This window comes from Trachurus japonicus, chromosome 17 (assembly GCF_045865225.1).
Source record: "Trachurus japonicus isolate A0001 chromosome 17, Traja_1.0".
Lineage (NCBI taxonomy): Eukaryota > Metazoa > Chordata > Actinopteri > Carangiformes > Carangidae > Trachurus > Trachurus japonicus.
The window spans coordinates 31,376,524-31,385,987 of record NC_140923.1 but is presented as its reverse complement, the minus strand read 5'-3'; the positions used below and the strand labels follow the sequence as shown (position 1 = coordinate 31,385,987).

General features: G+C 41.4%; 1 protein-coding gene across 1 annotated transcript; it reads right to left on the bottom strand.

Annotated features, from left to right (window-relative positions):
* Positions 1 to 1,464: 1,464 nt before the first annotated feature.
* On the bottom strand, positions 1,465 to 3,382 carry LOC146971087 (uncharacterized). The gene is made up of 8 exons (XM_085805114.1): positions 3,345 to 3,382; positions 3,204 to 3,264; positions 2,731 to 2,767; positions 2,546 to 2,640; positions 2,337 to 2,467; positions 2,115 to 2,172; positions 1,948 to 2,019; positions 1,465 to 1,864 (listed from the first exon to the last, which is right to left on the bottom strand). The coding sequence occupies exons 4-8, from the start codon at positions 2,589 to 2,591 to the stop codon at positions 1,632 to 1,634; spliced, it is 540 nt and encodes a 179-aa protein (XP_085661240.1). The 5' UTR covers positions 2,592 to 2,640; positions 2,731 to 2,767; positions 3,204 to 3,264; positions 3,345 to 3,382; the 3' UTR covers positions 1,465 to 1,631.
* Positions 3,383 to 9,464: the final 6,082 nt, after the last annotated feature.

Genomic DNA, 9,464 nt, shown 5'->3' with positions numbered 1-9,464 from the left:
TAGTGACTTTATCAAAGCTGGTTGAACTCATTTTCTTGGCATTTTACACAAGTTTCACTTCATTTTTTTGTCTTACAGTCTGTGTATATCATTGAAATTGCCCGACTTAAAATCTGAACACGTTCAGCAGCTGTGTGTGAATTCACGTATACTTATTTACTGACACTTCTTACATTTCGACTGGATAGGTGTGTGCACACTGACGGCTACAGCAGCCTGCAGTGCACTACAAGTACTCAAACGGCACACTCCAGACTGAGTGTAAATCAATGGACAGCGCTCACCCTCAGCAGCTGTCATCTCAGTTCACTGCAGATGGGGAGGGGCCATCCAAATATTTTCAAGCGACGACACGGTGCTGGTGCAGATGGCAGCATGATTTCCACATCGAATGACACAAGGGGAAAACACGGGAAAGTGAAACGTTCATTTTGAAGTCAAGTGAGCAAAGCAGGCGGCAGGTGGGCAATAATCGCGGTCACATGTTGCGATTGTCATTTCCTTTGCACCACAGCAGTGTTGCATTTGGGACAAGACTACCCTCTGTAAAATTCATACTCCACAGCCCTGAGCATGCTGTGGAGCGACTGTAGGCTACAACACGTGCGTGCAATTTGAGACACAGCAAAAATGGCTGGAAACTGTGTTTTTTTTTAAAGTGAAATCAAAGTATTTTTAATTAATTGTCGAAAAAAATCTGTTAATCAACTAATACTACCAGGCGTCTGATTGTTTGAGGATGATTTTCTTTGACAAAGGTATTAAAGCAGAAGTAAGCAATATTTTTGTGTTAATATAAGTCTTAAATAGTTATATCTTCCGACAGCAATCACTTATATAGAGTGTTTGGACCGAAACAGTCTCTCAGTCACTCTGCTCTGCTCTGAGCCGAAGAGAAAACTTTTCTTGTATCCTACAATTTTTATCCAATGAGGAGAGAGAACGGCATGAAGGGCTGTGTGTGCAGCCAAGGGATGCGCGTGAATGTGGTGACGTAGGGACGAGGACCAATAGATCCATGACGAGGGCGGGGGCTGCTAACTCCATCGGCTGACAAGACGTTATGGTGCGTTCAGGGCAGCCCGTAACTCGTGTTTTTCCGACCTGTGAAGTCGTACCAGGTCGATCTGGTGCGAGTTCACAGGTCGGAAGTTACGAGTGGCCGTTATAGTGACTTTCACAGGTAAAACAGGTCGGAGAAACGCGAGTTGCGGGTTGCCTGGAACGCTACAAAGTCGTAAGTCGTGACTTGAAGCTGTAACTTACAGTTTCAAAAGCCTGCCTGGAACGCAGCATTAGCCAAAATGACCGGATCACTTACTTCTGCTTTAATAGAGCTACAGTAATTTATTTCAATGCACTTGTTCAAAGCAAACTAAACAAAAGAAGACGCATTTGAAAGCAGTGTGTTCATACAGTCTGTTGCGACAAACAGAGTGGTCAAGTAACGAGTCATAAGATATATCCACAGTAATTATTTAATCTGCAGGTGAAATATGAACAAATAAATAATCAAGCAGAAAGACTGGACTTAAATCTACAACACAATTTTCAGTCGCAACTTAGTAAGACAGATGTGTATTGACAGAACCTCCAACATCTGCACCACTGCTGGACCGGTTTCCATAGATTCAGGGAGAGACGTGAGAGGGAGGACACGGCTTGTGTCTGCTCACTTGCCTTTCTTCTTTTTCACCATCATCATCATCTGACGGTGAGGAAGAGGAGCAAGATGAAGGGGAGCAGCTTGAGCTCTGAGAGGACTCCTCATCACTTCCAGTGATATTATCATCATCATCATCATCATCGCTATCTTCTTCTTCTTCCTCATCATCTTCCTTGCTGCTCTGCTCTGCCTCTTGCTCTGAGGGGAAAAGACACAGCACATATTTGTGATGTGTTTGGGGCTCTGCAGTGTGTTTGTGTTTGTGTGAAGGAGACTCTCACCCTCCAGCAGCTTCTTCTTGATCAGCGGGAGAAACTCAGAGGCCTCAGGATTATCTGGTTCATGGATGAGAACTGGAGAAAGGAGAGGAGCGTCACCAGTGGCTGACTTTACCCATGGCTGATTTATTGACTGACGGACAAACAGTTAATGGATACAGGCTACATACTCATCTGACACAGCTTGTGGGCCAGCTCCAAGTCTTTGTCCATCACAGCTCTGAGGAACTGTAACCATAAAACATCCTCACCTGAGTTTCATTTTTCTTCATTTAACTATACTGAAACTAAACATTCAAACATTTCTGTGTTGTGAAATAAAGAAGAACCAGGAGCTGCAGTTGAAGCCATCCTTCAAATCTGGAATCAATGATGATCATCGGTCACTTTACCTCAATTTTCAGCTCCACTGGGGCTATAAGGTCTTCATCCTCAGCATCCTCTCCCTCCGTCTCTTCTTCCTCCTCATTTGGCTCATGCGAGGGGACAGGTTCAACTGGTGGAGGAGCATGTGTCCTTCCTCCTGGCAAACAGTATCACTGTCATCAGTTTTTCCTCTCGCTATACTTCTTACTTTGCATTTTGTTCTACAATAACTGACCCAATTCTGTCGAATCTGAAGGCCACTTGTTCCTAGAGTCTTTCATCTTCAGCTCGTGGTCGGGCGCTGTAGTTGACTCTGCTGGTTCTTCAACCCTGAAATCATGTTTGAGATTTAGAACTGGACCTGGGGGATGTTTCATTGGTCTAATTACCCACTGTACGACATGAGCTCAGTGTACAGACCTTAGTGTTATGTTGATGGCCTCCTTTGGAGCACACTCTAAAAGAGAAACCCAGAAATACTATAAAAAATTTAATGTGACTTGCATTGATTTAAAGTCACTTTTCTGACACAGAAGATCCCTAGTGATATAATGTAAACAAAATATTGAACTTGCTGTCTGGAGACATGCTAAAGAAAAATGACAAAGATGGCAGACATTATAAAACAACATTAAAGTAAGTGGGAATTAAAGCAAATGCTGTTAAGATAAAAGCACTATATTTACACAGAGACTTTATGATATAATCATGTTATTTGTTCTTGGTGTAGGCTGCCTCTTTCACAGCTGTAACAGCTGGTAGCAAAGTGACTTTTTCTCAAGATAAAGCATGAGTCACAGCCTTTTACATTTTTCAATTTGCATTGCATTCTGGTCTTTCAATGATATTAGTTTCTCCTCAGTGTCAGAGAGTTCAGAGGTATCAACTCATACCTGCTATATTGAGCGCATCCCCACATGAAGATCTGGCCTTTTGAGTCTCCTTGCCAGGAACCTTAAGGATAAAAAAAGGTTATCGTTGTGATGCTAAATGTGTTTGTCAGTTCAGTTTAATTGTAATCTCAGAGTACCCACCTGTGTAGACCAAGTTGGTGTGCGAGCAGGAAGACTTCTGCTAGGTGGAAAAACACTAGTAGATGAGCATAGTGTGCTATGACAGAAATGTACAGTTTCCTACAGTGGGATTTTTCTCATTTCCTTACCGAGGTTTATTGGCGCCAGTCTTTTTCCCAATTGTGCCTAGGACATGATAATCAAGAGTATGAGTTTGTCACGTAAGGCTAGTGACCGCCAGAAGCACACAGTGGAGCTCGAATGAAATCCTCTGTGCCAATTCAGGCTTAAAAATGTAAATGAATCTGGATATGATGTTTCATGCACTGGTCTGAATGACTCCTTACCATTGGGTTTGTGGTTCTCAGCACAAGCAGAGGGGACTTCTACTGCCAGCTACATCCAGGGAGGAGACGAACAAATGAACATATTCAGTTTTTAATCTGATAGCCTAAATAAAGGGAAACATGTGACCCACTCGAGGAAAAGCTGAACAACAGCAAAGAGAAACAATGAATGTTATTCATGACAGAAACCAACATAATATAGATGGCGGAGTGGTATTTCTACAGTCATTACCTGTTTCTGTGAACCAGTGGACGATTTCCCCAAACACTCCAGCCTGAACAAAGTTACAGCAGTGAAAAAGTCAAACAATAAGAGGAAGAATCAGCAACATCACAGCATAGATAGGCTATCTAACACAAATCCTGTCCTGCAAGTAAGTCTTTACAAAAATGTGTTTAAGTATTAGCATTCAAATCTACTTGAAGTACCAAAGAAGCACTTACAAGCAAAAATATCTGACTAATATATTAATATAGCTTGCAGTGATCGAAGTGAATGTAGCCTAGTCGGTGCAGCAGGAATAGCCTACAATTTTTTTTAACCTCCATGTAGCTCAATAACCTCGTGAAAAGTAATGGCGAAGTCCGTGACATTACTATAAAATGCTACATGTAATTAGTTATATATCCCACCACTGGTCATATGTAGCACATGAATGAAAATATAGCTTTTCAATGTTATTGTATTCTCTGTAACGTAACGTTATAGTTGCTCTCTGACTAGTAGAGTCGCATTACCTGTTAGCCTCCATTAGCTGTATCTTTGGTACAACAACAACAACTTCCAGTAATTAACTCCACATGGTTCACCTGAGGAAGAGGAAACGTATTGTTTGCGACCCACGGTCCTTGTGTTTGAAGTTACGCTAAGTTATTTCTCGCTGTAGCTCAGTGTAGCTAACTAAAGTTACCTGACGTTAGAGCGACAGACGATGGCTACAAAGTGGGAAGTAAAGTAAACAGACGTTACCATAGCGACAGACAGTCACTGCTACCTTCATGGACCGTCGGACATTTTGGAATTAGAAATAGTGAGCAGGTCAGACACTCTTCATTTGAGTATTATTGGCCAGACCAGTCACTTTGTTCTTTAACAGCTGTTGTTAAACGTTTTCTGGATACATGTAATGCCTTAACAGTTGATTAAACATCACATCATGATAAGTTTATAACTGCATTTGTGAAATAAAACTGCTACTAAAAATGTATTTGAATGCACAGACCAGAAAGTTATGTTGATGGTGTTTAAATTAAAAGCTTTTCCAGGCCCTTCTGAGGCCTGGCTTTTTCTGTCCACCCTCCATGTCAGCCATATTTCATCCAATAAGTAGCTGTTACTGCTACATTAGCTGCGCGTACAACGAAAGAGCTGGCCTCAGTCTTGAATTTGTGTGTGTGTGTGTGTGTGTGTGTGTGTGTGTGTGTGTGTGTGTGTGTGTGTGTGTGTGTGTGTGTGTGTGTGTGTGTGTGTGCGTGTGGATGTGAGGTATGGTGCGTGTAGTTAATAGGCTCATGTCTCCTCAGCTCTTGGCTGTATTGTTTCACGGTTGTCTTAAAATCTCAGGAAGACATAAATTGTCAGACTGACAGATTGAAGACTCGACTTCCCACAGAGCCTAAATTAAGACATGATTGACAGGCTTGTTCATTTTCTGCCAGAGTTTGAGACTGTGTTTATGGAAAGGTGAGGTTCTAGTCAGGACTGGTAGGTGCCTTACCCGCTGCTCTGTCACTCTCACACAGGGAAGCACACATCAATTAGGCAGTGCAGCGAAGTTGCTCAGACTGAGCGCTCCCTCGAGGTGCCTCCACTCATGCACACCATCATGCCACTGAACCGTGCGCACGAGTGTCGTCCTGTGAGTCAACTGTGTGTATTTTTAAGAGTGTGAAAGGAGTCAAACAGTCTCTAAAGAAAAGTTTGTCTCTCCTCTCAACAAATTAAGAAACCTAAATACAATACAAAAGGTTACTACAAGTTACAATAATTTATTGGGAGTTTGAGAGTCAAATGCCCTTCATTAGGACTGTATGAGTGTGTTAAATTGTATTTGGTTGACAATGTTGGCATCATAAACAAAACCCAACAACTGCCATGCTGTGATTGGTAACATCACTGACATCCAGAGCACAGACAAAACAAAAAATACAGAAATATATTATCCACCTGAACTTTTTTGCTTTAATATCTTGAATTATCTTATGTTCTTCATGGTGTTTTCTTAGCCTAAAGGTTAAGGGGTAGGTCAGAGGTCATTCACCATGTGGATAGGAACTTTATTTGTGATGAGTAGCAGTTTATATTTAAATAAATATAAATAAATGCATATGTTACAAGATAAAAAAGCACACACATACATTTACAGTAGCCTATATATAAAGATGTTTGGATTAGGTGTTGTGGAAATATACATTTCTCCTTGCCATTCACCTTTTCCTGTGGGTCCATGGTTTTTTGGGATACTTGATACCTTAACCCAATAGACAGAACAGTAGGAAGGGGCAACCAACTAAATAGGAGAAGTAGCCTATACCAAGTAGCCTTTAACCCGATAGACGTATGCAAGAAAAGACGTGCCGGCGGTGATCACTTCTTTTCATCCACACATCAATATACCACAATATCTCACACCATATTGTAACAAATAAGAAGCTAATCAAGAAATTAGGTTCATTAATCTAAAAAAAATGGAGTCACTGAGTAAATGAGTTCACTTCAGCCATTATCTGAAACATCTTCCTTGACCCCATCAGTCATTAAGGATGTGATTTTACAGCAGTTTAGCAAATGAGTCAGTCTCTTGGTGTCAAATGTCAAACAGCAAGGTGGAACAAAAGCTGCTCCGACACTTTCCCCTTGATTTAATGGAGCCCACTCTCCATTCTGCCAAACAACACACAGCAACCCATCAGGCGCACACAAGCACACCTGCCATAGAGGGTTGATGGGAAAATATATTCCACATAGACGACATGATAACAGAATCATTTCACACTCCACTGATCCTCCGCACCTTTTCTTTGTGCGCACATATGAGCATGTGTGTTCAAGAGCACCAGCGACCCAGTCCTCTCAGGTGCTGGCAGGTTGTGTGTGCTGTATTTGCCCTGAGAGATTCTCACAAATTTCCATACGATGAGGCGTGAGGCCATCTCGAGAGCGACAGAGAACACGGACCAAGAAGAGGGGACGGGGGGGAGACACATCCCAGTCCTTCAGGACATCACAATGTGTGGCATGTTCGTCTGTGATGGAACGCCACTGAACATACTGTTCCCACCGCAGCATCATTAACAGGGATCAGCATTAACAAAATGAAGCAACATCGTGCTGTCATAACGACCCCATCCGCTGAGCATGTATGTGGTCTTGTATGTATATGTGGCTCATGTTACAGCGTCCTCGGGCACACGTGTTTATGAAGCATCTGTGCAGGTCTATCAGTGTGATGTGGTGTATGACGATCCATCCTCACGCCTCACAGCCCCTGGCAGGCTGAAGGCTAATAATAAATGCAAATTACAATCAGAAGAGCAGATCGGAGCTGGAGAGGATAATTGCTCCATTATGGTTGTGTGTGTGTGTCTTGCCTTGTTTAGAGAGGGAGAGGTAGAGGAGAGTTAGGCTACCAAATGCTAGGTGCTGACGTCACACACAGACTATATAAGGGGACAATTGAGGTGTTACGTGTATTGATTTATTTGTTGGACGAAATTCCACTTTTCGATTCTGAGGGTCGCGTCAGGCTAATTAAAGTGTGTGTGATGTAACTGTGAGTCACAAATCAAAATAAAGAAACACCCAGATGACATTCAGATCCTGTCAGTGTTTGGGTACAAATTGTGTCAACAAGGCATTTCATAATCCTTCTGTAATTTTCCATTTAATCTAATTCCATTTAGAGGATACAGATTTTGCTTGCATAATCAAAACAGAGGCTATGGTAGCTATCTTCTTGGGTTCATACAAAAGCTAACATTTTGATAACTTACACTTATACACCAGATGAAAGAAAGAAGAAGATATAGCCTCATAACATAATGATCTCTGAGTTTTATAAATGCTTGGCAAGAAAAGGCAAGGCAAAGCAAGGCAATTTTATTTTATTTTTTACAAACAGTTTGTCTCAAAGGGCTTTACATGGCATCATAACAACATCCTCTGTCCCTCTAGGATTTTGTTATCATTGGATAGAACCAGGTGAATATATTCCACTATTTATACTAAGCTAACTGCCAGCTGTTTAAGCTAGTAATCGCAAATTTGACTATTGGCAATATTGTTTTTTTTGTTTGTTTTTTTCATTTGTAGTAAACTAACTGGCCTCATATTTATCTATTAAAGGAGAATCGGATCAATAATCTCATCTGACTTTTGGCAAGAAAGTGAGAACAGAAAGTGAATTTCCGACATGTTGAAAAACTTTTATAGGCTACAACCCCTAAACAAAGGAGATGAGCATGGAGGTAATTTAATTTAATTCCATTTACTTCCTTTGTATTTGATCCTGTTAGTTCAAACTAGTTTGTTCTTTGAATAAGATTCCTGGCATCATTAATACCAAAATATTTATAGAAACTTTGAGTCTGTCTTACGGTCAAGAAAAACTTTTATGCAAATCTCTAACAATTGCCAGTGAGTGTGTGTCACTGAAGACGATCAAAGGTAATTTTACCTTTCAAAATTATTTTGTAGTTTCACACACAAGTATAGAAACACATGCTCAAGTGACACATCGGTTTATTGCATTTGCTCTATTAAATCTCTCTGTTGTTTGAGTCCTTGTAACATGAGCCAACGGGTTTTACTGCTAATACTTATATTATTACAAATGCTGTACTTTTAATGTGAAATCTATTTAAGAGCATGGTTCAAGCCTCTGGGCACTTTATTACAGTGTGTGTGTGTGTGTCTGTGTGTGTCATCATTGCCATCACAATCATCATCACTTTGGCGTCACGGACTCTTTTACTTACCCTCTTCATTTTTCTGCCACCCAACTCTGCGATGGAGTCGGCCCATCTGTCTCTCATTCAGCCCATTCATCATTTCCTCACTCATCAACTCTGTATTTCTTCATTTTCTTTCCTCACTCCATCTCTGTCTCTCACTAACTCATCACCCATTTCAAGGGGTTTTTCATTCCACTTCTTCCTCCCGTTTCATCCATCTGCCTCTCACTTTTGCCAATCCCGTCTTTTCCTCGCTTCATTTTCTGCCTCTGTCATTTCTGCTGGCCATCCATCCATAGAGGAAGGTATTTCCATGAACACTGTGTGCATTCAAGGAAGCCTCAGTATCAGCTCATTTGATCAGAAAACGGGTCCAATGATCAGAAAAAGGTCAATAAGTGTCTTGCATATTAAAAAGGGGCCAATAATATGAGATCATCATCATCACGTTCAAAAAACAGAAAACTGGTCCAAGCAACAAGCTATTACCAGTTGAAAAAGACATTCACATATTCACCTTTCAAAAAGTGTGAGGGAGCCATGGTATACAATAGTATACATGGTTTATGTAAGGAAAGCACAGCGGAGGAGAGTGAAGGTTAAACCAGATCCACAGGTTTGACCTTCAGGGGGAAGTGTTTCAGAAATCCTGTTGGTGTGAAAGTGAACATTTCTCCTCACTGGGGCCACTGAGAGGCCTCTGTACGGTAGGAGCTGTGTGGTCTTGTACATTTGTAGCCATGCCCACCTCTGATGTCACAGTCTTTTGACAGAGCTGTCAAATCTTCAGAGGACCTGGTCTACGTGGACATCGAAGCCATCACAGACTGTGAAGGATGAT